Consider the following 26,990-nt stretch of genomic DNA (forward strand, 5'->3'; position numbering starts at 1 on the left):
AAACATTCAAATCATCCTGAATTTTATAAAATAGCCAACACACTTTAGAGATGAGTGCACACCCTGTACTTGCTGCTTATAGACTATTTGCATTTCTAACACTGGGGGACAGCGTCTTAAATGCACATGGAATCTTTTTACTTAAGTTTTCATTGATACAAAAATACATTTCCTAAACAGTATCTATTGTTGAGACTACATGCCATTTTAACTATTAATTTTGACTGCAGCTGATTATTATATGATGCAATTATAATTTAAAATAAACCATTAAAATATAAAACATCTAAAGTTATCAAAAACAAGTCTGAGATATCATTTATTTAAATAATATATGTAAATATTAAGGCTAAACAAAGCTGGGGGTTGATTTTGAGGCTGGAAAGCTCCCGAATGACCTATCGATAAAGGCATTGCTTGGTATAGTACAGAAACCTACAAAAGGCCCCAGATCCTATTCCCTTGTCTGTGCTGAGTCATCTGATTTCAGTCAAGGCAGTGGCCTCAATGTTACAAAGTGGCTTTCCTGCCCCAGGAAGGTCACTTTAGGGGGAGGAGAAAATCAGCAAAGATCATGGATTGGAACTCAGTGACCTTTGCTGGAAAGTTCCTGTGCACAGATGTCATCGACAGGGTTGGAGTTTACAATCGAATATCCCACTGGCACTCAGGCCTAGGGTTTCTTGCCAGTTGGATCGGGAGCAGACGGGGCCAGAAAGCTGCTCCGTGCCCGTGTTCCGATGTGCCCCTTGCTCCCTACCTCTCCCCCACACTTCCTGGATAGCAGAGCCGATGGTGTCTAACATGGCGGCCCCTTTGTGTATCACCCCATTTTCCCGGTTAGAACGCTGGCAGCAAGGGCCATCTTTGGCCCCGACATCCAACATTCACAGGTCAGCAGAGGGTGGCCTGACCAGCTCTACTGGGGCAATCACTCCCAGGACTGCTGCCCTGCACAGGCCTCGGGCGCAGTGTCAAGTGTTTAAAAGAAGAACTCCAGCTTTTCTCCATCAGCTCAGAGGCCAGCCTCTAGAACCCAAATAACCCCGGGGCTGGAAAGCCAGGCAGGGTCAGGGGTGCACCTCCTGCCCCAATGAACATGCACTCAAATTGGAAAGCCTAGGCCTCACTGTCTGTAGTCCTGTCCATACGAGTGGTTTCCTTGATGAGATACTGGGCAGGTGCTGGTACCTATGGAACTGTATCCGAAACAATCAGTATCTGTAAGATGGGAGAACGCAGAAGAAAAATAGCCTGGAGCATTTTTTGATCATGTTAAGTATTAAATTAACAATTCATTTATGACAGCTTCACCGCTCCTTGAACAGGAAACAAATTCTGCTGTTGCCAAGTATCTACAACAAACACATTGAAAAAACTATGGCCATTAGCGTCCTTCCTCACAAACTAAAACATCTGGTTTGAAACCACAGCCTTTGCCTTGACATCGAGTTACTAATCCCAGCGCTACAATCAAGCACAGCAGAGATAAGGAGTCCAGCTGACTGCAGAGAGGAGAAACACAGAAATACTCTACTTGAGCTGCCTTTATTGCTCCGCTGAGTGTAGTGTGACTGTCCTCAATCACCACCGTGTAACAGTGTTGTGCACTTTCAGTTCCTGAACAGGCTGTCCGAACAGAGCAAGACACTGGCATGACAAATTACTTTTTCGAAGTGTTGTTTCGTAGAAATGAGGCAGATCAGCAGTTAATCTACTGTTTATTGGTTCAGTATTGGTTTAGGGAGCAGGAGAACTCCAGGCTCTGCTTCGATTAGTGACCTTGAACATCTGTCCGCACCACTGGAACGGGCCTTGGTTTAAGATACGTCCAGAGGGACATGGAAGTAATGCATTGCATGGTATTAAAAAGTTGTATCTATACAAATAAGAGTTTTAGAATTTTTGTTCCATTGTTACTAATGTTACTTTCACAGCAACTTGTGATAGTGTTTATACTTTTTCTCTACTAGTTGTCCTTGTATTTTGCTTTACTGTTTGTCTCACTCATCTTTCCATCTTTGTCTTCCATTTCTACCCTCTGTGTCTTTCTAATCCTCTTTCTGTCATTCTGCCTTACATTCTATTTCTGCTCTCCCATCAGATCTCTATTTTATGTGTCTCCCATGTTTTGCGAAAGGTTGAAAAAGCTCAGGGGTCGACTGCTGTTAAAACATTTATCGCTGAACAAATGGCTCTGTGCCTCAGACACTATCCAACTCAATCTGTGGTTTCCACTATTGGGCATTCTTCAATTTAAACAAGTGCTGAGGGAAATCAGATCAGAAGGTTAACACTGGCAGCAACAGCAGGAACTGCAACACCACCCCCTAATGGCAAACATAACATATTACAAAAAATTGACATCAAAAAGTCTGTATGAAAACATGAAAAGTATGCAGCTACTGCAAGGCCAAATAATAGTCACAGGAGGCAGTTTAAGTCAATAAATGAGTTCCAAAGAAATCTGTCCTTCTCTTTGCTATGCTCTAACTTGCCCTTGTTATGCATTTATAGCCAGGGTGCTGCACTGTGGTCTGAAGATGAGACGTTACTCTCCAATTTCTTTTCCTCTACTTCTGTCTCCCCCTCCACCACAATCATCCATCTGCTTCACTCCACCGCTGTCTCTTCTCTGTTCTAATCCCCCTCCTTTGTCTGTTTTTTTCCTTCCCTCTTTCCTTCCCTTCCCTGTCTCTCTCCTGCCCTTTTACTCTCTCTCTCTCTTCTTTCTCGACATAAGTATCTGTAGGTAAATTTGTGAATGACCTTACTTTAAGTGAATTACTTTAATACATTAATTGGGCCTACACAAGTATAGAACTTAAGCCTCTGAGGCTCCCATTCAATGCTCCCATCCTAATCACTCAGATTTTTTTTCCACTGGTGGAAGGATTGTAGCAACATTAGATCCTAGGGAACTCCAATGGGCGACATTGCTATTCGTAAATCTGAGATCGATGCGAATATGTCTCCTCAAGTTCTTAGCAGTGAGGTGAATCAGCAGTTAATCTGTTTGTTAGTATTGGTTTAGAGGGCAACACTGATCAGGGACCAGGAGAACTCCCTGCTCTTCTTCGAAATGTGACATGGATCCTTTAGAGTCCACCTGCACCATTGGAACAGGCAAATGGGGCCTCGGTTTAACATACCTCCAGAGGAATAAGGACATGATACAGGGCGTTACAGTGTATAAACAACACGGCATCTGTGGAAGTATGATTTTTATACACTTTATTCACCATACAAACTTGTTGACAATACCATTTTCTAACTCATTGCCTGAGCACTCCTGTTCCTTCAGCTCTGACTGCTCGAAACATAAGCTTGTCTTTCTCCTTTCAGATATGATCAGGCTCGGGTTGCCAACCCTCCAGGATTGACCTGGAGTCTCCAGGAATAAAGATTAATCTCCAGGACACTACCGCGAGTAACCCAGGAGAAAAATCATAGGGGCGATAAACAAAAGTGTTTTTCTTTCATTTTCTTTCAAAACTTTCATTTATTAGTTATAAAAATATTGGATTGGAAAAAAGGCGGTTTGACACAGTCAAGAATCATCCAATCGGGTAATGAAGAGTCCGTTTGCCTTCCAATTGGTGGGGGAAGGCATTAAACCGCGAGGATGGACGTTTTAGGTGATCAATGGTGACAGTGTGAGGACGGGACGGTTGGAGGCGGGAGGTCATGTGAAGAAACCTCCAGGAATACGTCCAACCAGAGTTAGTGACCCTAGGTAAGACCTGCAGTGAATTTACAGCATTTTCTACTTCTATTCCCAAATGTTAACACAAGCAGCGTAATTTGATGTAAATGGGGACATTTGAGTAGGCTGCTTGGTTTAGAGCAAGTTCCCTCCAAGGAAGAGAGGACTTGCTGCTTTATTGAAACAATGATGTGGAGATGCCGGTGATGGACTGGGGTGGACAAATGTAAGGAATCTTACAACACCAGGTTATAGTCCAACAATTTTATTTTAAAATTACAAGCTTTCGGAGATTATCCCCTTCGTCAGGGGATAAATCACCTGACGAAGGGGATAATCTCCGAAAGCTTGTGATTTTAAAATAAAATTGTTGGACTATAACCTGGTGTTGTAAGATTCCTTATTATTGAAACAAGACAAGAAAATGTCTTATGGTCATCAGTGAATAATTCTTCATTACACAGTGCTGTACATTACTTAGGAGGCTATCGTAAAGTGCCCTATGATAGCACTACATTCATTGCTCCCTCTGCTTCTGTCCTTGAATGCTGTATTCTTCTGGTGGGTATCTATCCACACTCTTCTTATCTGAAATGCTGGCCTTCATGCAGTGAGTATAAGGGCAGAGCAACTGTGCAAGTGAAGCACAAGTTCAGAACAGAGCCTGAAAGCCATGTTACCAGCAACGTTCAAACTGTGCTGTGGAATCTCACATCAGCGTTTCAGGAACATGACAGGTAAGATATGAACAATGGCAATTGAGCATTTCATTGTGGCATCCTGAGAGTCAAGACAAAAATTTTTGGAACTGTTTAAGTATCTTGCAATATGTGTACAGTCAGCTGGTAATTCTAAGTTATTTTTTACATTAAAACATCAAATAATTTGAATTAAGTATTGCAAGTAATGCAGCAAAGTGGGAATGTTAATGTTAAAAATATTGAAGTATAGGATAATTTGACTGAACAAACTTTGAATCAAGAAGAACAGACAATACTAACCTATGTGTCTGTCGCTGGTGTGCGAGGCTTTGAGGCACTTTCTAAGTCAGGTTAAGTGGACTTATTTGACCTTTTTCAATGTCCTTTTCATGTAGGATTGAAAAGAACAGCAGTGGATGCATTAGTACATGAACTGAGAAGAATGAAAATGAAAGAATTTTTTCTGCCAGGCACCTGGGATACTCTGGCCCAGAGAAAGAACCTTCATGCAGGTATGCACGTATTCTGACACGCCCTCTTTGTGTTGCTGAGGAACTAACTGCAAAACTCCGTAGTTTCTATTAAGGGTAATTCTGCGCTTTGGGGTTCCCGGCAATAATGTGACGGTGATAAAATGCACGGCTCCTTTAATAATGCTAGCAGTGAGCCACACAGACCGTGGAGATCCTAGATTCGATCCTTGATCGTAACTGAGGCATCTCATCTCGGATTGAGCAGCAGTAGGGGAGCATCTAAGGCCTCAGTGCCACTAGGCTGGGGAGGGTGGACGTTTGACCAGATCTGTGCAGTAACCCCTGGTGAAAATGCACAGGCGAGGGTGAGGGCAAGATCAGGCTTGGCTGGGTCGCCTCCACAGTTCAATATATAGGAACATTAGGAACAAGAGGAGGACATTCAGCCCCTCGAGCCTGTTTTGCAATTCAATTAGATCATGGCTGACCTTTATCTTAACTCCACGTACTCGCCTTGGTTCAGTAATACTTAATACCGTTGCCTAGCAAAAATCTATCAATCTCAGTTTTGAAATTTTCAATTGACCCCCAGCCTCAACAGCTTTTCGGGGGAGAGAGTTCCAGATTTCCACTATCCTTTGTGTGAAGAAGTGCTTCCTGACGTGAATCATCCCTGAACGGCCTAACTCTAATTTTAAGATTATGCCCTCTTGTTCTGGATTCCCCCGCCTGAGGAAAGAGTTTCTATCTACCCTATCAAATCTTTTAATCACCTTAAACACCGCAATTACATCACCCCTTAATCTTCCATACTCCAGGGAATACAGGCCTAGTCTATGTAACCTGTCCTCATAATTTAACCCTTTTAGCCCCACAACGCCCATATTGAGGCTGATAGAATAGGTACCTGGACGAGGCATCAGCTGCAGCTGCCCAAGGAATGTTTCCCAAACAAATCACTACCTTAAAAAGAACAATTGTAAACAATTTTACAACACCAAGTTATAGTCCAGCAATTTTATTTTAAATTCACAAGCTTTCGGAGACTTCCTCCTTCCTCAGGTAAATGTTCAGGAGCTCCTAAACATTTACCTGAGGAAGGAGGAAGTCTCCGAAAGCTTGTGAATTTAAAATAAAATTGCTGGACTATAACTTGGTGTTGTAAAATTGTTTACAATTGTCAACCCCAGTCCATCACCGGCATCTCCACATCTTAAAAAGAACAGGGGAGAAAACTGTTGGTGAGGGAGAGCATGTGAAATGTAGAGTAAAAAAGTACTGTTTATCTCACTTTGTGCTATAATATTTGATTTTATCACAGCTTTCAAGGTTGAAGATGAAAGGCTGAAAACAAACAGGACTCTTAACACAGAAGAGTTGTCCTACGTTAAGCAAGGGGAAGAAGCTTTACATAAAGCTCTGGGCATTTTAAACCAGGATGCTGGATGGACAACGGAAATCAAAATGGTAATTTTCGTCCTGGTGATGATTCCTTTGAAGCGAGTGACAAGAGGAATCTGATAGTTAACTATTCTACTGGCGTGATTGAATCAGTTGCTCATTAAAAGCAGTTGCTGATGTCCCCAAGCTTGCCAGGAGGGTTGAGGAAGGCATGTTGTTCGGTCTTAATGGTCACAGTATTATGGTGCCAAGGCACCTTTTTAATTTAACACCTGGAGAACAGGGCCACAATGATGATTCAGAGGGTAAATCCATCCTTTGGTATTGAGCTCCGCAGACTAGGAAAGGAGCCAGGTTTGATGCCTGGTCTAAGTTGAGTTAGTATCATAGCTGGAGTGGAATTGAGGGTGTTATAATTGTTCCTTGTGCTATGACGGATAAAAGTCATCTAGAGTTGCAATGGCTACTCGCTATATAGTGACACCTGCTGCATGTCTATGTATGTCGGGTGAGGTCAGGGTCGAGGTGAACTGTGATGCCTCTGAGGTTGAATAACCTGATGACGCTCACTGTCCAGGGACACAGATGAAGAGTGGCGAGTTGGGTAAAATGCAGGAAGGCAACTAATACCCATATAACAATACCCCAGCGAGGTAAAAGAAGGAGACAAAACTGTGGTGGAGTGTGAAGACCACTGGTTTTAATAAGAAACACATCTCTTTTCTTTCAGGAGAATGGCGACAATGTTGTGAGCAAAGTTCTGCCTGGAACTGGAAAGGTCTTCAAATTGGAGGCTGTTCTGGATGCAAGTATGGAACATGTGCATAATGAACTTTATGAAAAAGTGGACCAAATGAGCTCATGGAATCCAAGTGTCAAACACATACATGTAGGTTAACTGGAATTCTTCCTTTTCACACGTTCAACGCACTTTGGATAGCTTGCCTGGGGAATATATTTTTGACAAATGCTTCTTAACATTTCACTCAGGTCCTCCAAAAAATTGGTAATGAAACCATGGTAACTCATGAAATCATGGGAGACACAGCCGGAAACATCATTGGAAGGAGAGACTTTGTGAACGTGAGGCATTGCTGGAAAGAAGGGTCATACTGCTATTTGGCTGGAATAGCTACAGAATCCAAGTTCATGCCAGCGCAGAAAGGCTTTGTAAGGTACAGAACAGCTGCAGAAAATTCTGATCAACCCATTCGAGCAGGCTTCTATTGCAAATTGTTAAAAATATGAAAAAAAGATTTCTAAGACAGGTTTTCTCCCAGCAGAGCTGAAACTGGGCCTTCCTGTATTATCCTACATCCAGCAGACAACAACAAGAATAAGACTCAATTTACTTGGCTTCTCAGCATGGACCTAAAGGTTAGTTTGTTGCTCTACCATTTGATGTTGTGTTTCTACCTCCAGTTATTCCTCCAGGTTTGTCTCTTACTGCTTCTCCCCTGTTAGCAGTAACAGATGGTTCAAAATGCTCTGGCACTGCTTTGGTATCCCACCCAGGTGGCCATTCTTTACCTACAAGCCTAGAGGGTTAGATCAAAATCTCCCAAATCCCCGGACCGTTGGCTGGACCTTGCACGCAGCAAGTGGCTTATCAGAAGGTCGCGGGAACTACAGCCACAATTTTCCAATCAGCCACCTGCTGTGTGCAAGGCTCTGCCACGTGGTGTGTGTGTGGGGGGGGGGGGGTGGGGGGAGGCACTCAGAAGATTTCACCCTTAGTGTCAGTTGGCTATTGAACCATAGGCAGCATCACATCCCAGACTGATCCTGATATCCAACGTTCTAGCGAGGGTGGTCACTGAATAATGAGCTAGAGCAGGACCACAGGCTGTATTTTACCTTCCCTGGCCGGGAAGGGGGGATACTGATTCCAATTGTATCGCCTACACTGGGATCAACTAACTTAGTACAGTCCAGAGATAGGCTCTGGAACCTTTTTGATCTGCATGGTTTGGTATCACAACACACGATGCATTATGCTCAGTGACTCATCAGAGGAACTAACAATTACTTACTGTGTTAAAATCGTTGGATGACAACAGCTGAGATTGAAAATAAAAGCTGTTATTAAAACTATGCAGAGCTGTAGTTTCTCTTTAAATGCTCTACACTTATCTGTTTCTCGTACACTTGATAAAATGCCGGAGCTCCTTACTTAAGGTGTATATGTTTTCTTTACAGGGTTGGTTGCCTAAGTCCCTTATCAACCAGGCATTGTCACAGGCACAGGTGGATTTTGTAGAACACTTACGCCAGCAACTCTCCACTAGTTCATCCTTTATATCCTGCTTGGATTCGTAGGGAGCAACAAAAACAAGGCAGATATAAATGGAATCACTGGAAGGCACCTTACAGTTGGTCGATTAGCTGCTGGGCTGCAACAAAGATATTATTTCATAGCAATGAATCAAGGCTTGGTGGAAAAGTGCCTTTAGCTTTGCTGTGGTATTAGATACTTGAGATAAGTCATTTATACATTCTGCAAAACGCTTCAAGTGTACATTTGCGAGGCGAAGAAAAGAGAATACTTTGTGGAACTTGTGCAAGTATCTGACAATCCACACGTTTACTCCGTAGCACAGCAGCCAAACTATCACAGCTGTATTTCAGCAGCTACGTTAATATTTCAGAAGGTGTAAACGGTACTTGAAGTGCAAGTGATGGAAGCTGCAGACAACTGATGTGAAGTGACTGAGAGCTGTTACAAATCCTGATTTGCTGCTATTTCTATAATAATATATTATTATTAATTTATTTCTGATTACTTGAAACATTTGCCAGTAAACTGCTTACAGTTCAAGATCTTTGCATTTTTTTTTATGTGTTCAAATATATTAAAAGCCTCGTGGGTGCATTTCCTGCTGCTTTTGCCGATAGAGGTTTATGTCAACAGGAGTAAAAAGCTGAAAAATAGTGAAAGCAGCATCAGCTGGAGCTTATAGCACTAATGATGACTTTCAGCCCTGTGAAAACTAAAGTTATAAGCACTAATCTGGCATGCTTGATCACCCATTACTAATTAGTAGCAATTGAAGACTTCTTCAGAGCAACCAAGCCAATTAAGTGCATCCTGTGGATGGTACACACTGCAGCCACGGTGAGCAGGTCGTGGAGGGAGTGAATGTTTAGGGTGGTGGATGGGGTGTCAATCAAGCGAACTACTTTGTCCTGGATGGTGTCGATCTTCTTGAGTGTTGTTGGAGCTGCACTCATCCAGGCAAGTGGGGAGTATTCCATCACACTCCTGACCTGTGCCTTGTAGGTGGTGGAAAGGCTTTGGGGAGTCAGGAGGTGAGCCACTCGCCCCAGAATACCCAGCCTCTGACCTGCTCTTGTAGCCACAGTATTTATGTGGCCGGTCCACTTCAGTCTCTGGTCGATGGTGATCCCCAGGATGTTGATGGTGGGGGACCCTGCGATAGTAATGGCATTTATGTCAAGGAGTGGTGATTATGCTCGCTCTACTTGGAGATGGTCATTGCCTGGCACTTGTGTGAGAGTGAAGCTCACACAACTGTCATCAAAACCATGAAATGGAAACATTGTTGAATCACTCCCATATATAACGTGCTTTATTTCCATCTCAGATGGGCCTACACCTCGAAGGTTCTCACAGCCAGACGGTAGTAAGGTCTTCTGCCGAAAGCCTCTCCTTCCAGTTCCCATTGTGCTCTTGCATCATAAAGCAGCTTTGTCTAGAAGAAGCAAATAGTTTAGTTTAAACAGTGCTGATAAACAAAGGGACATAAAGGAAGGCAGATAGAAGTTGGTGTTTCATCTGCATGCATAAGCCAGGGTAACACTTTGCAGTTATAGAACTAGAACCTTGAGCAAAAGCCACTCGTAGGGCATACCATTTTACTAAAAGCATTTCAAACACAGGACGTGAATTGCAGTGGGTGTGGGTATACGGCCTCCGTAATACCAACCTTACATCACCAGACGGTCTTCCACCAATAATGATCACTCTTTACTTTCTGCACTATGAAGGATTTATCCAGCAGTTTGAAGTTTCACTGCATAGGAAAGGGCTCCACTCTTTGTATCATTATTGCAGCTAAAATTCATATATCACACCCTATATGGCTAATGTTATTATGTCAATGGGACACTTGCATTACAAGCAGTTTGCCATATGTAACCACAGAATCCATATCTGCCCATTCACTATTGCTTCATATTTCACCTGGGGTGTAACTGGAAAAAAATTGTGTAGTAATTGTTGTTCCCTGCCATTCCTGATCTTTCTGCTGGGTATTCCTGGGCTCACTCCTTCAATAGGGAAGGCAATAATTAATATTACATGTCCTGACCAATATTTATCCCTCAACCAACATCACTAAAACAGATTATCTGGTCATTATCACATTGCTGTTTGTGGGAGCTTGCTGGGTGTAAATTGGTGCCACGTTTCACACATTACAACAGTGACTACACTTCAAAAGTACTTCATTGGCTGTAAAGCGCTTTGGGATATCCTGAGGTTGTGAAAGGTGCTACATAAATGCAAGTTTGTTTGTTCTCTTTTACGTTTTTTATTTTCCATATTTTCCTTCCTAGCTGTAGCTGTATTGGGGCCAGTGCCTGGTGTACCAATACACTTCAAAAGTACTTAATTAGCTGTAAAGTGCTTTAGGGTGTCCTGAGGATGTGAAAGGCACTATATAAATCCAAGTTCTCTCTTCTTTACCCAGTTTAATACTGAACATCCTTTACAGAGCTAAACCGATTTCATGGGCTTGACGTTAGCAGGGCTGCGGGTTCGCGGCTGGGGGGCTATTGGGCGCGTGGGTAACGCGCCCGGTGAAATCAGTCTGCCCCCCGCCCGATCGCAGCCTAATTGGATCCACTTACCTGGTCTTCCGGGTTCCCCACTGCTGATCTGTGCGTCGGGCTGACTGCGCATGCACAGTAAACTCTGTCAGCTGGAGGAGCTCTATTTAAAGGGGCAGTCCTCCACTGACAGATGCTGCAACAATTAGAAGAAATTACAGCATGGAGCAGCCCAGGGGGAAGGCTGCTCCCAGTTTAATGATGCCCACTCCAGGTATCATTAAATGGGGTGAGGAGGAGGGGGAGGACAGAGATCTTCCCCCCCGGCAGGCGGGAGGAAGCGGCCTGCCTCTGCCACCAGGAAGGCCTGGCTCGAGGTGGCAGAGGAGGTCACCTGCACCACCAACATATCGCCCACCTGCATACAGTGCAGGAGGCGCTCCAATGACCTAAGTAGGTCAGCCAAAGTGAGTACACTTACTCATTCCCCTACACTCCATCTGCCACATCACCGCCCCCACCCCACATCTCCTTCTGCACTGCCAACACTGCTCTGTCACATCACCCCTCATACCCACTCAAAGCTCATCCTCATCTTACCTGCGCTTACTCACCTCGCCAGTACTCATCCCGCCACTACCACTCAACCCAATCCTCATACAATCTCATGGCTCTATCTCATACTCACCATCTCGTGCATCTCTTTCACGGTCAGCCTCACTCAACCTGCCACTACCTGTGCTGCAGCCACAGGGCATGCATCACATATGTGCAGTAGGAAGCGTAAGGCAAATGTGTCGTGAACATGAAGGGGATGCACAAGGGTGTTTGAAGGCTGGTCATGGTTTTTACTTATATTGAATTTCTGACCAACTCACATTATATATTATATTGTCACCACTACTGCCACGTCTTTGCGAATCTTGTCTGGTTTGTGCAATAATGCCCTTTCCTGAGGATCACAATGAAGACCCACAACTGATGCCACCCATTGTGTCACTGCAGAGTGGGTGTCGGTGTATTTGCAGGGCTCTTTTGTGGCGACGTCGGCGATGTCCCTGGTGGCACCCTGGAAGGATGTGGAGGAGAAGTTGTTGAGGGCAGTGGTGACTTCAACAGCGACAGGTAAGATGGTGCTCGGGCCAGCCAGGAGCAGCTCAGCATGAAGGAGGCTGCAGATGTCCACGACTACATGTCGAGTGACTCTGAGCCTCCATGTGCACTGCTGCTCAGAGAGGTCCAGGAAGCTGAGCCTCGGTCTGTGGACCCTGTGGCGAGGGTAGTGCCCTCTGCGACGCATCTCTCTTTGCGGTTGCCCTCCCTCCTGCTGTGCAGGTGGATGTGTCACAGCACTGTGTTGTGGGGCTCCACGTGTCAGAGGCGGACGGGGTGGCCGGCGAGGCTGGTGAGGCTGGTGATGCTGTTCGCCCTCCAAGGAGGTCATGACTGCAGCTACGGAGGCCCCCATCCGGAAGATGTACATCTGAGGGGGTCCGCAAGGTAGGTACATGTCTCTGGACCCCGGGGTAAGTGTGCAAGTTGGTGAATTTTCTTGTCAGGAGGAGGGTGGTGGAGGCCAAACTTTGTCCCAAGTGACAGAGTGGCCTCCTGCAATGAGTGAGGGTCTCCCCCCCCCACCTGTCAAATGGACCTTTGCAGCTGCCACAGGCTGACAGCTGCAACACGTCCATTTCAACTGGGAGTGTTTCCCCCAGTATGGGAAACAGTCCCAGTTGTTTGTAAAATCCCACCCCTCCTCACATAATCCCTTAATCAGGTCTGTTAATGACCTGAAATACCTAGATAAATATTGTCAAGTGGCACCCCGCTGGCTTTAATTGCCTGCGGGATTCCCACCTGCGGGGGCTGCGCGCGCATGCCGGCGCGTCTGTGGGGAACCCGGAAGTGGGCGGGTTGGAGCCGGGCTCCGGACCCGCTCCGGGATTCCCCGATTTGCGGAGCCCCCCCGCCAGGAACGCACCCGATAGCGGGTGCTAAAATGAAGCCCCATAAGTCAGATGACGGGGTCATCTCGAAATGTTTAGCACCGATGTCAATCCAGCGAGCAGTGTCTATTGGGTACCCAAAGCCTTAAGCCTGTTGCTTGCCCAAAGTGCTCAGTGTGCCATAAAGCAGCCAGGCAACAACGTGGGAACTAAAGGTGTGCATACATGGGTGTCCTCCCCTCAATGAGGCTCCAAAACAAATGTGAATTAAGTACTTGCCCCATAAACCGTATCAACATTGGGGACATGCTGATGTGGTTTAATGCCCATAAAAATAGGTGTTGGCTGGAGGGCCTCTTTAGTCATTTTGGCATTTGCTTTCTTGAAGGGTGTGTGCATGTTAGGTGAATAAGTTAGTTTTCTGGCTAAACTATTTGTTAGTTTTTGCCTTCAGTTGTAGCTTTTTTTGGGTCCATTTTAAGCATTTTTGGCACTATGGGACCCTATCTGCCATCTGTGCATGTTTTAATCTGGCACTTTCACAGTTCCAATAATGGGCACCCTGCCACGCAAAACACTTTGGGGTACTTTATGTCTGAAGGTGTAAATCAGTTCTAATTTGGTTTGCATTCCTTTAAGACCTGACTGAATCGCAGATGCTAATAGTAATTTATTGTGTGAGCCTTTTGAATTGTTTGGACAGCCTGCTCAGTAACTAAAAGTGCATCAGACTGTGGCTGCAGTGTGTACCAGCCACAAGATGCATTGCAGCAACTCGCCAAGGCTTCTTCGACAGCACTTCCCAAACCCGCGACCTCTACCACCTAGAAGGACAAGGGCAGCAGGCACATGGGAACAACACCGCCTGCACGTTCCCCTCCAAGTAACACACCATCCTGACTTGGAAATATATCAACACCAAGTTATAGTCCAGCAATTTTATTTTAAATTCACAAGCTTTCGGAGGCTTCCTCCTTCGTCAGGTGAATGATGTGAAAATGAAATCCTCGAAATGAAATCGCATTTATAATTCACAGAACAATGCTTGGTGAGTACAGACAGTTTTTTCAACTGCCCATTGCCAAGGCAATCAGTGTGCAGACAGACAGGTGTTACCTGCCAGGTCTCACAGAATATACAAATCACCAAAAAAAAACAACAAACAAAAAAAAACAGAGATAGAGAGGTAGAAACATAGAAAAGACAGCAACTGACCCGTTATATTAAAAACAGATAACATTTGTTCGCTGGTGGGGTAACGTGTAGCGTGATATGAACCCAAGATCCCGGTTGAGGCCGTCCTCATGGGTGCGGAACTTGGCTATCAATTTCTGCTCGACGATTTTGCGTTGTCGTGTGTCTCGAAGGTCGCCTTGGAGTACGCTTACCCGAAGGTGGGTGGATGAATGTCCATGACTGCTGAAGTGTTCCCCAACTGGGAGGGAACCCTCCTGTTTGGCGATTGTTGCGCAGTGTCCGTTCATCCGTTGTCGCAGCGTCTGCATGGTCTCGCCAATGTACCATGCTCTGGGGCATCCTTTCCTGCAACGTATGAGGTAGACAACGTTGGCCGAGTCACAGGAGTATGAACCATGCACCTGGTGGGTGGTGTCCTCTCGTGTGATGGTGGTATCTGTGTCGATGATCTGGCATGTCTTGCAGAGGTTACCGTGGCAGGGTTGTGTGGTGTCGTGGACGCTGTTCTCTTGAAAGCTAGGTAATTTGCTGCGAACGATGGTCTGTTTGAGGTTGGGTGGCTGTTTAAAGGCGAGTAGTGGAGGTGTGGGGATGGCCATAGCGAGGTGTTTGTCCTCATTGATGACATGTTGAAGGCTGCGGAGAACATGGCGTAGTTTCTCCGCTCCGGGGAAGTACTGGACGACAAAGGGTACTCTGTTGGTTGCGTCCCGTGTTAGTCTCCTGAGGAGGTCTATGCGATTTTTTGCTGTGGCCCGTCGGAACTGTCGATCGCGTGGGAGACTTCTACTGCCTCCCAAAGATACACAAAGCCAACACACCCGGACGTCCTATCGTATCAGGCAACGGAACCCTGTGTGAGAACCTCTCTGGATACATCGAGGGCATCCTGAAACCCATCGTACAGGGAACCCCCAGCTTCTGTCGCGACACTACAGACTTCCTACAAAAACTCAGTACCCACGGACCAGTTGAACCAGGAACACTTCTCACCACGATGGACGTCTCGGCACTATACACCAGTATCCCCCACGATGACGGCATCGCTGCGACAGCATCAATACTCAACACCAACAACAGCCAATCTCCGGAAGCCATCCTACAACTCATCAGCTTCATCCTGGATCACAATGTCTTCACCTTCGATAACCAGTTCGTTACCCAAACACACGGAACAGCCATGGGGACCAAATTCGCACCCCAATACGCCAACATTTTCATGCACAAGTTCGAGCAGGACTTCTTCACTGCACAAGACCTCCAACCAACACTATACACCAGATACATCGACGACATTTTCTTTCTATGGACCCACGGCAAGGAATCACTAAAGAGACTACACGATAACATCAACAAGTTCCATCCCACCATCAAGCTCACCATGGACTACTCCTCAGAATCAGTTTCTTTCTTGGACACACGAATCTCCATCAAAGACGGGCACCTCAGCACCTCACTCTACCGCAAGCCCACGGACAACCTCACGATGCTCCACTTTTCCAGCTTCCACCCTAACCACGTCAAAGAGGCCATCCCCTATGGACAGGCCCTGCGAATACACAGGGTCTGCTCAGACGAGGAGGAACGCGATGGACACCTACAGACGCTGAAAGACGCCCTAGTAAGAACGGGATATGACGCTCGACTCATCGATCGACAGTTCCGACGGGCCACAGCAAAAAATCGCATAGACCTCCTCTGGAGACTAACACGGGACGCAACCAACAGAGTACCCTTTGTCGTCCAGTACTTCCCCGGAGCGGAGAAACTACGCCATGTTCTCCGCAGCCTTCAACATGTCATCAATGAGGACAAACACCTCGCTATGGCCATCCCCACACCTCCACTACTCGCCTTTAAACAGCCACCCAACCTCAAACAGACCATCGTTCGCAGCAAATTACCTAGCTTTCAAGAGAACAGCGTCCACGACACCACACAACCCTGCCACGGTAACCTCTGCAAGACATGCCAGATCATCGACACAGATACCACCATCACACGAGAGGACACCACCCACCAGGTGCATGGTTCATACTCCTGTGACTCGGCCAACGTTGTCTACCTCATACGTTGCAGGAAAGGATGCCCCAGAGCATGGTACATTGGCGAGACCATGCAGACGCTGCGACAACGGATGAACGGACACCGCGCAACAACCGCCAAACAGGAGGGTTCCCTCCCAGTCGGGGAACACTTCAGCAGCCATGGACATTCATCCACCGACCTTCGGGTAAGCGTACTCCAAGGCGGCCTTCGAGACACACGACAACGCAAAATCGTCGAGCAGAAATTGATAGCCAAGTTCCGCACCCATGAGGACGGCCTCAACCGGGATCTTGGGTTCATGTCACGCTACACGTTACCCCACCAGCGAACAAATGTTATCTGTTTTTAATATAACGGGTCAGTTGCTGTCTTTTCTATGTTTCTACCTCTCTATCTCTGTTTTTTTTTGTTTGTTGTTTTTTTTTGGTGATTTGTATATTCTGTGAGACCTGGCAGGTAACACCTGTCTGTCTGCACACTGATTGCCTTGGCAACGGGCAGTTGAAAAAACTGTCTGTACTCACCAAGCATTGTTCTGTGAATTATAAATGCGATTTCATTTCGAGGATTTCATTTTCACATCGTTCACCTGACGAAGGAGGAAGCCTCCGAAAGCTTGTGAATTTAAAATAAAATTGCTGGACTATAACTTGGTGTTGTAAAATTGTTTACAATTGGAAATATATCGCCGTTCCTTCATCGTCACTGGGTCAAAATCCTGGAACTCCCTTCCTAACAGCACTGTGGGAGAACCTTCACCACATGGACTTCAGCGGTTCAAGAAGGCGGCTCACCACCACCTTCTCAAGGGTAATCAGGGATGGGCCAGCGATGCTCACATCCCATGAACAAATAAAAAAAAAAGACTCTTACACGGTGATTTAAGACAGTCCTGAAAATTTCAATTGACTCCCAGCATCTACAGCCTTTTGGGGAAGAGAATTCTAAGTTTCCACTACCCTTTGTGTGAAAAAGTCCTTCCTGATTTCCCTTCTAAATGGCCTAGCACTAATTTTAAGATTATGCCTCTCTTGTTCTGGTCTCCCCCAGCCAGAGGAAATAGCTTCTCTGCATCAATTCCATCAAATCCCTTTATCATTTTAAACACTTCCAATCAATCACGCCTCAACCCTCTAACCTCAAGGGAATACAACCCATGTTTATGCAACCTGTCCTCATAACTTAACCCTTTAAGTCCCCGTATCATTCTGGTAAATCTACGCTGCACCCCATCTAAGGCCAATATATCCTTCCTGAGGTGCGGTGCCCAGAACTCATTACTCCAGGTGGGATCTGACCAAGGCTCTGTGCAACTGAAGCATAATTTCCTCCCCTTTGTATTCCATCCCCCTTGAGATAAAGGCCAACATTCTATTAGCCCATTGATTAATTTTTGTACCTGTGCACTAGATTTTAGTGATTTGTGTACCTGGACACCTAAATCCCTTTGTTGCTCCACAGTTTCTAGTCTCTCGCCATTTTGAAAATATTCCAATTTGTCTTTGGTAGATGGTCTCACACTTCCCCACATTGAACTCCATCTGCCACAGTTTTGCATATTTCTGTGCCAGTAACATGGGCATCCATGTGCATTTGTGAACAGTTGCTTGAGTGCTTTGCATATTGACTTTATGATACTGCACCAAGGTAAGAGAATCTGCTGTTGGCATTTACCAAAAGGCCATATCCTAAAAGAACCACAACTTGTATTTATATAGCACCTCTAATGTTGAAATACATCAAGGTGCTCTACAAAAGCATAGTCAAAAATAAATGACGTTAAGCTAAAGAAGTTGATAGTAAGAAGGATGATCAAAAGCTTAGTCCAAGAGGTGGGTTTTAAGGAGGGTCCTAAAGTAGGAGACGGAGGCAGGCCAGTGAGGACTGGGGTGATGGGTGAGCGGGATTTGGTGTGGGATAGGATATGGGCAGCAGAGTTTTGGATGAGCTGTCCCTATGTCTTTGGATGATGTCGCCAAATTGTGAACAAGGTAAACCACGTAAAGTGAGAATAAACTTACCTTGGAAACCTTCCTGAGTCTTGAAAGCTTCTTCCTCATCTGCTGCCATGATCTATGCACATGCCATATAGCATTAACCTTCTCACCCAAGCAGTGTTCACATCCACCATTAATTGAAGTTGCCCATGAACTCCAAAGGGGATCACCCTTCCTTGCAGGACCTCATGGAACAACACCTCATAAGCTATGTCTTCAAAAGAAACTGTCATGCTCCTCCCCCTCCTTGCGACTATGGTTAATTGCAATCAGGAAAATCTCTTCTTCACGGTGCGCAGTCCAGTTTTAAGAGAGCAAACCCTTGCTGGATATCCTGCACACTGACCCCAAGGCACTCCTTGTGTATCTGCTGCTCTTTGCAGGCAGCACTGCATTGGCCTGACCTCACGCAATGATACGAATTTAACTTTGACTATTACCACCAGAGCTTATGTTCAGTTAAAGAGAAGAGAATCAGATGGTGGCATGTTATACATTGCAGGAGCTAGTCTACAAAGTAAGGGTTCTCTGTTTGATCCCTGGGTCTCACGATTGTTTGCCTCGATATTACAACTGTGACCACATTTCAAAAGTACTTTGTTGGCTGTAAAGCGCTTTGGGGTCTGTGAGGTCCTGAAAGGCGCTATATAAATGCAAGCCCTTTATCTTTTGGGGACAAAATAAGACACGCTCCAGATCATAAGGGGCAAGAAGTCTGCATGTTGGAGTGGCATGTGACGTCGAACCCTAGAAAATATCTAACATAAAGGCCCACAAACATGAAAAGTACAGATACTGAATATTGGGGTAGCATTCTAGGTAATATTGTATAAGGCCTCTTTAATTAATTAAAGGATTCAGTGCAATCGCATAATAATCTTATGTATGAAAATCCTTGAGATGATATTGCTGTAACAGTAATGGTAACACCTGCTATTCTTACTTCCTACATGGGATGGTGCTGTAACCTCTAAAAACCACTATTACAAGAAGTACATTTACCTGACGAAGGAGGAAGCCTCCGAAAGCTTGTGAATTTAAAATAAAATTGCTGGACTATAACTTGGTGTTGTAAAATTGTTTACAATTGTCAACCCCAGTCCATCACCGGCATCTCCACATCACAAGAAGGCTTGTTATTCTTCTTTGCTCAAAAATAGGGCAGAGACTCTTTGTGATAAGATCAACCCGCATTGTGCTGCCCTGGGAGTTCCTGGGACTTATCTGATGAACGGAACTGATCCTTGGTCTGCTCCCATAGCGAGCACAAGCCCAGTGCACCTTTTATATTGAGGCTTCCCGCCTCATTATCCAGTGGCAGCAATCATTGGGCGTCCTAAAAGAGGGGTGCCTGCACAGGGACCTCAGACTGAAATCTCTGCAGAAGATAGGGGGGAAGGTTGCAGCCTTTGGAGGCAAGGTAAATAATTTCTGAGGCGTCGTTAAGAGGAAAATCTACCATACCCTGTCTTCCAACTAATGTGAGCGAGGCCACGAGAGATTGACGAGTGTGAATAAATTCTGCAGACTGACTTTATTCAAAGGGGGTGGAAATTGGACCTTGTGCCCGTTTAATGGACGTAAAACGGACACAATGAGAACCACTTTCAGTTATCAACACCCGCGCCCAAACGATGCATGTTACATGGGTTAGGCTCTTCACATATATAATTGAGAGGTAAAAATTTTCTCTGATTTTTCTCCTGGTTTTCAACGCTAAATATTGAACCTGAAAAGCACGGGTTTTTAAAATTGGCAATAAAAGTTGACTTTTAATTATCTTGAAGCAGAAGGAACTCTTCTGAAATTGGCCTGAGGCACATTGCTAGGCCATAGTAGAGGTAGGTTTATTCTGCAAAATAAAAACAGAAAATGCTGGAAACACCCAGCAAGTGTGGAGAGAGAAACGGAGTTAATGTGTCTTTTGAGATTTACTTCAAAGTACTTGTGCTTTGAATCTGCTTCGGTCTCAACACATTCTAATTATAATCCACTTGCAGCTTTTGATTATGGTGGCTCAAAGACAGGAAGTAAAACTTGTGTGTTTCTGCCTGTGTACACACTTTAAGAAACGCTGAATCCTCGATTGGTACAAACCTGCGACCATCCCTCCTATGTTAAGAATAATTGCAATTATCTCATCCACAAAGCCTTTAAGCTACAGCCAATATGTTGCGTCAAGGCTACATCTGCGAGCTAAGCCTGAACATTACCAATATAGTAATAACTATCAATGTACATGGGCTTACAGGAATTATTATATCAGTCACTACTTCCGTGATATTCAGAGATACAATGCGTTGGTCAGAAAGAAAGATTTTTTTATTCGTTCATGGGATGTGGGCGTCGCTGGCAAGGCCAGCATTTATTGCCCATCCCTAGTTGCCCTTGAGAAGGTGGTGGTGAGCCGCCTTCTTGAACCGCTGCAGTCTATGTGGTGAAGGTTCTCCCACAGTGCTGTTAGGAAGGGAGTTCCAGGATTTGACCCACCACCGATGAAGGAACGGCGATATATTTCCAAATCGGGATGGTGTGTGACTTGGAGGGGAACGTGCAGGTGGTGTTGTTCCCATGTGCCTGCTGCCCTTGTCCTTCTAGGTGGTAGAGGTCATGGGTTTGGGAGGTGCTGTCGAAGAAGCCTTGGTGAGTTGCTGCAATGCATTCTGTGGATGGTACACACTGCAGCCACAGTGCGCCGGTGGTGAAGGGAGTGAATGTTTAGGGTGGTGGATGGGGTGCCAATCAAACGGGCTGCTTTGTCCTGGATGGTGTCGAGCTTCTTGAGTGTTGTTGGAGCTGCACTCATCCAGGCAAGTGGAGAGTATTCCATCACACTCCTGACTTGTGCCTTGTAGATGGTGGAAAGGCTTTGGGGAGTCAGGAGGGGAGACACTCGCCACAGTATTTATATGGCTGGTCCAGTTAAGTTTCTGGTCAATGGTGACCCCCAGGATGTTGATGGTGGGGGATTCGATGATGGTAATGCCGTTGAATGTCAAGGGGAAGTGGTTAGACTCTCTCTTGTTGGAGATGGTCATTGCCTGCCACTTGGCTGGCACGAATGTTACTTGCCACTTATGAGCCCAAGCCTAGATGTTGTCCAGGTCTTGCTGCACGCGGGCTCGCACTGCTTCATTATCTGAGGGGTTGCGAATGGAGCTGAACACTGTGCAATCATCAGCGAACATTCCCATTTCTGACCTTATGATGGAGGGAAGGTCATTGATGACGCAGCTGAAGATGGTTGGGCCTAGGACACTGCCCTAAGGAACTCCTGCAGTGATGTCCTAGCCCACTACCATCTTCCTTTGTGCTAGGTATGACTCCAGCCACTGGAGAGTTTTCCCCCTGATTCCCATTGACTTCAATTTTACTAGGGCTCCTTGGTGCCACACTTGGTCAAATGCTGCCTTGATGTCAAGTGCAGTCACTCTCACCTCACCTCTGGAATTCAGCTCTTTTGTCCATGTTTGGACCAAGGCTGTAATGAGGTCTGGAGCCGAGTGGTCCTGGTCAAACCCAAACTGAGCATCGGTGAGCAGGTTATTGGTGAGTAAGTGCTGCTTGATAGCACTGTCGACGACACCTTCCATCACTTTGCTGATGATTGAGAGTAGACTGATGGGGCGATAATTGGCCGGATTGGATTTGTCCTGCTTTTTGTGGACAGGACATACCTGGGCAATTTTCCACATTGTCGGGTAGATGCCACTGTTGTAGCTGTACTGGAACAGCTTGGCTAGAGGCGCAGCTAGTTCTGGAGCATAGGTCTTCAGCACTACAGCCAGGATGTTGTCGGGGCCCATAGCGCATGGGAAATTATAAAGCTCTACTTGAATGAGCTTAGAAATTTCCAATTTTGATTTAAACCAGTGTCTCAACATACTTCATAAATTAAGGGAATAGCAAAAAAAAGTCAAAAATTAAGTTTATTCGTTTCTCGTGTGGCTTGGTAGCAGAGTGCATTGGACAACACACACTTAGTGTGATGTGATCATCAGATGTGCGCTCTTGTACTTGGGTTCCTCTACATGTTGGGTTGCAAATCTCAGGCATGTTGCCATGGGGAGGTGCTGAGAGAAGCAGGTAAGACAGTAACAGAGAGAGAGACATGCAAAGAGTGAGAGAGAGCAAGACAAAGAGAGAAAAGGAAAGACAGAGTGAGAATCAGAGAAGGCAAGACAAAGTGAGAGAGAAAAAGCGAGAGACTAGACTGTTTTTACACATCTTCAATGGAACTGGATATCGAGCAGGGAGTATAACAGATACCCCACGCGATACGGCCCACTACTGTCCAAGATTGATTTCTTTGAAAGTGGGTTTTATACTATTCTGATGTGTTTGGGGGAAATTTTTACTCCCCTGCTTAGAATGGGGGCAGTTAAAATGGAATTATCAAATTACCGGTCCCACCCCCAGTTTTCCAGGTGTATGAGGAGCCCCAAGGAATCAGGCAGGAGCCTCATCCACTTATGCAAATAGGATCCCAACGCCATCTTAACCAGGAAGCCAGCGGGATGGTCGCTGCAGCTCCCTCTAATGTGAGAACCTAATCTGAAGACTAAATAGGCTCAGTGAGGCAAGTTTAAAGCTTTCCTTTGTGGGGCCAGGAGGAACAGGATTCTCCTGCGGGCCGAATAAAGTTTACGACTCTCTTTTCCCCCCACTTCCTGAACCACTGACCGCCCTGGAACCCCTGTTGCCCCCGTCCCTGCACTTACCTTGGGCCCAGCAGACAGCCGCTGGGCCACCCAACTTTACGCCGCTTCCTTCCTGGTTTGGGCAGAAAAGTTGGGACGTTAATGAGGCCTGGCCGTTAAAATCAGCTGCCGCTCCTGGACAGGCCAGACCCTTGTTAGGCCACTTTCCCACCCGGTAGTTAAAATTCCCACCTTTGTGTAAAGACAACTAAAATCAGGGTGGAATGCAATTCCCCAAACCAAGAATTTTTCATGAAACGTGAACTGTTATTTTTTCCCCAATGGGGCAGGTTCCCAATCCTCCTCTTACTGGTCCTTAGCTGCTGACTTTGGGAAACAAAGAATGTGATGCATTGATTTTAAAATCCAGAGGCCATTTATGTACATGTCCCATAAGACCATAAGAGATAGGAGCAGGAGTAGGCCATTCGGCCCCTCAAGCCTGCTCCGCCATTCAATGAGATCATGGCTGATCTGATTTTTACCTCAACTCCACTTTCCCGCCTTTTCCCCATATCCCTTGACTCCCTTGCTGATCAAAAATTTGTCTAACTCAGCCTTGAATGTATTCAATGACTCAGCCTCCACAGCTTTTTGGGGAAAAGAATTCCAAAGATTCACTCTGGGAGAAGAAATTCCTCCTCATTTCCATCTTAAACAGGCAACCCCTTATTCTGAGACAATGCCCCCTAGTTTTAGATTCCCCCATGAGGGGTAACATCCTCTCAGCATCCACCCTATCGAGTCCCCTCAGAATCTTATATGTTTCAAGAAGATCTCCTCTCATTCTTCTAAACTCCAATGAGTATTGGCCCAACCTGTTCAATCTTTCCTCATAAGACAATCCTTTCATACCTGGAATCAACCCAGTGAACCTTCTCTGAACTGCCTCCAGTGCAAGTATGTCCTTCCTTAAATAAGGGCACCAGAACTGTACGCAGTACTCCAGGTATGGTCTCGCTAGCACCCTGTACAATTGTAGCATGACTTCCCTGCTTTTATACTCCATCCCCCTAGAAATAAAGGCCAATATTCCGTTTGCCTTCCAGATTACCTGCTGCACCTGTATGTTGACTTTTTGAGTTTCATGTACGAGGACACCCAGATCCCTCTGTACCGCAGCATTTTGTAGTATTTCTCCATTCAAATAATATTTTGCTTTTTTATTTTTCCTCCCAAAGTGGATGACTTCACATTTTCCCACATTATATTCCATCTGCCAAATTTTTGTCCATTCGCTTAACCTGTCAATATCCCTTTGCAGACACTTCGTGTCCTCATCACAACTTGCCTTTCCACCTATCTTTGTATCATCAGCAAATTTAACCACAAGACACTCTGTTCCTTCATCCAAGTCATTGATATATATTGTAAATAGCTGAGGCCCCAGCACTGATCCCTGCGGCACCCCACTAGTTACAGATTGCCATTTTGAAAATGACCCTTTTATCCCGACTCTTTGTTTTCTGTTAGTTAGCCAATCCTCTATCCATGCCAGTATATTACCCCCAACACCATGAGCTCTTATCTTGTGCAGTAATCTTTTATGTGGCATCTTATCAAATGCCTTTTGGAAATCCAAATATACTGCATCCATTGGTTCCCCTTTATCCACCCTGCCCGTTACTTTCTCAAAGAAATCTAATAAATTTGTCAGACACGATTTCCCCTTCATAAAACCATGTTGACTCTCCTTGATTGTATTATGAGTCTCCAAATGTCCTGCTACAACTTCCTTAATAATGGATTCTAGCATTTTCCCATTGACAGATGTTAGCTTAACTGGTCTATAGTTACCTGCTTTCTGTCTCACTCCCTTCTTGAATAGGGATGTTATGTTTGTGGTTTTCCAATCCACTGGGACCTTTCCAGAATCTAGTAAATTCTGGAAGATTACAACCAATGCATCCACTATCTCTGTAGCCACTTCCTTTAAGACCCTCGGATGCAAGCCATCAGGTCCAGGGGACTTGTCAGCTTTTAGACCCATTAGTTTACCCAGTACTTTTTCTCTAGTGATAGTGATTGTTTTTAGTTCCTCCCTCCCCTTTGCCCCTTGATTTTCTACTATTATTGGTATATTATTAGTGTCTTCTACTGTGAAGACAGATACAAAATATCTGTTCAATTCCTCTGCCATTTCCTTGTTTTCCATCATTATTTCCCCAGTCTCATCCTCTAAGGGACCAATGTTTACTTAAGCTACCCTCTTCCTTTTTATATACTTGTAGAAGCTTTTACTGTCAGTTTTTATATTTCTTGCTAGTTTACTCTCATAATTTATTTTCTCCCTCTTTATTATTCTTTGTCATCCTTTGCTGGTTTTTAAAAGTTTTCCCAACCTTTGGGCTTACCAGTAATCTTTGCCATGTTGTATGCTTTTTCTTTTAACCTGATACCATCCTTTACTTCCTTAGTTATCCAGGATTAGTTCACCCTTTTTGTGGAGTCTTTCCTCTTCACAGGGATATATTTTTGTTGTGAGTCAGAAAATATCTTTTTAAATGTTTGCCACTGCTTATCCACCATCATACCATCTAATCTGTTTACCCAGTCCACTTTAGCCAATTCTGCCCTCATTCCTTTATAATTGCCCTTATTTAAGTTTAATAAAATAGTTTCAGACCCAAGATCCTCGCTCTCAAATTGGATGTGAAATTCTCTCATGTTATGATCACTGCTTCCCAAGGGATCCTTTATTTTGAGATCATTAATTAATCCTGTTTTGTTACCCATTACCAGATCCAAAATGGCCTGTTTCCTGATTGGTTCCTCGACAAATTGGTCTAAGAAACAGTCCCTAATGCACTCTATGAAACATAGAAAATAGGAGCAAGAGTAGGCCATTCGGCCCTTCATGGCTGATCGTCTAACTCGATACCCTGTTCCCGCTTTTTCCCCATATCCCTTGATCCCTTTAACATTAAGAAATGTATCTATCTCCTTCTTGAATACATCCAATGACTTGGCCTCCACTGCCTTCTATGGTAGAGAATTCCACAGGTTCACCACCCTCTGAGTGAAGAAATTTCTCCTCATCTCGGTTCTAAATGGCATACCCCATATCCTGAGACTGTGACCCCTGGTTCTGGACTCCCCAGCCATCGGGAACATCCTCCCTGCATCTAGTCTGTCTAGTCCTGTTAGAATTTTATATGTTTCGATGAGATCACCTCTCATTCTTCTAAACTCTAGTGAATATAGGCCGAGTCGACCCAATCTCTCTTTATACGTCAGTCCTGCCATCCCAGGAATCAGTCTGGTAAACCTTCGTTGCACTCCCTCCATGGCAAGGACATCCTTCCTCAGATAAGGAGACCAAAACTGAACACAATACTCCAGATGTTGTCTCACCAAGGCCCTGTTTAACTGCAGTAAGACATCCCTGTTTCTGTACTCAAATCCTCTTGCAATGAACGGCAACATACCATTCACCTTCCTAACTGCTTGCTGCACCTGAATGCTCGCTTTCAGCGACTGGTGTACAAGGACACCCAGGTCTCGTTGCACCTCCCCTTTTCTGTTTTTTTCAACCAAAGTGGATAACCTCACATTTATCCATGTTATACTGTATCTGCCATGTTCTTGCCCACTCACCCAACTTGTCTAAATCACATTGGAGCCTCTTTGCATCCTCCTCACAGCTCACATTCCACCCCAGCTGTGTGTCATCTGCAAACTTGAAAATGTTACATTCCGTTCCCTCATCCTAATCATTGATATATATTGTGAATAGCTGGGGCCCAAGCACTGATCCCTGCGGTACCCCACTAGTCGCTGCCTGCCACCCGGAAAAAGACAGGTTTATTCCTACTCTCTGTTTTCTGTCTGTCAACCAATTCTCAATCCATGCCAGTATATTCCCCCCAATCCCATGTGCTTTAATTTTGCACACTAAACTCTTGTGTGGAACCTTATCAAAAGCCTTCTGAAAATCCAAATACACCACATCCACTGGTTCTCCCCTATCTATTCTACTAGTTACCTCCTCAAAAACACTCCAGTAGATTTGTTAAGCATGATTTCCCT

At 45.1% G+C, this 26,990-nt stretch overlaps 1 protein-coding gene across 1 annotated transcript; it reads left to right on the forward strand.

Annotated features, from left to right (window-relative positions):
- Positions 1-4,339: 4,339 nt before the first annotated feature.
- On the forward strand, positions 4,340-9,099 carry LOC137304152 (steroidogenic acute regulatory protein-like). The gene is made up of 7 exons (XM_067972652.1): positions 4,340-4,443; positions 4,803-4,919; positions 6,202-6,347; positions 7,012-7,170; positions 7,272-7,456; positions 7,565-7,658; positions 8,481-9,099. Exons 1-7 carry the CDS (start codon positions 4,380-4,382, stop codon positions 8,598-8,600), a joined length of 885 nt encoding a protein of 294 aa, XP_067828753.1. The 5' UTR covers positions 4,340-4,379; the 3' UTR covers positions 8,601-9,099.
- Positions 9,100-26,990: the final 17,891 nt, after the last annotated feature.

This window comes from Heptranchias perlo, chromosome 36 (assembly GCF_035084215.1).
Source record: "Heptranchias perlo isolate sHepPer1 chromosome 36, sHepPer1.hap1, whole genome shotgun sequence".
NCBI classification, from domain to species: domain Eukaryota; kingdom Metazoa; phylum Chordata; class Chondrichthyes; order Hexanchiformes; family Hexanchidae; genus Heptranchias; species Heptranchias perlo.

What these genes read in the sequence shown, in the direction of transcription:
- LOC137304152 (XM_067972652.1), top strand. Translation starts at nt 4,380, where the DNA reads ATGTTACCAGCAACGTTCAAACTGTGCTGTGGAATCTCACATCAGCGT. An exon ending in GCGCAGAAAGGCTTTGTAAG is followed by an intron (nt 7,457 to 7,564) that starts GTACAGAACAGC and finishes TTCTCCCAGCAG; the next exon opens with AGCTGAAACTGGGCCTTCCT. An exon ending in TTCTCAGCATGGACCTAAAG is followed by an intron (nt 7,659 to 8,480) that starts GTTAGTTTGTTG and finishes TTTTCTTTACAG; the next exon opens with GGTTGGTTGCCTAAGTCCCT.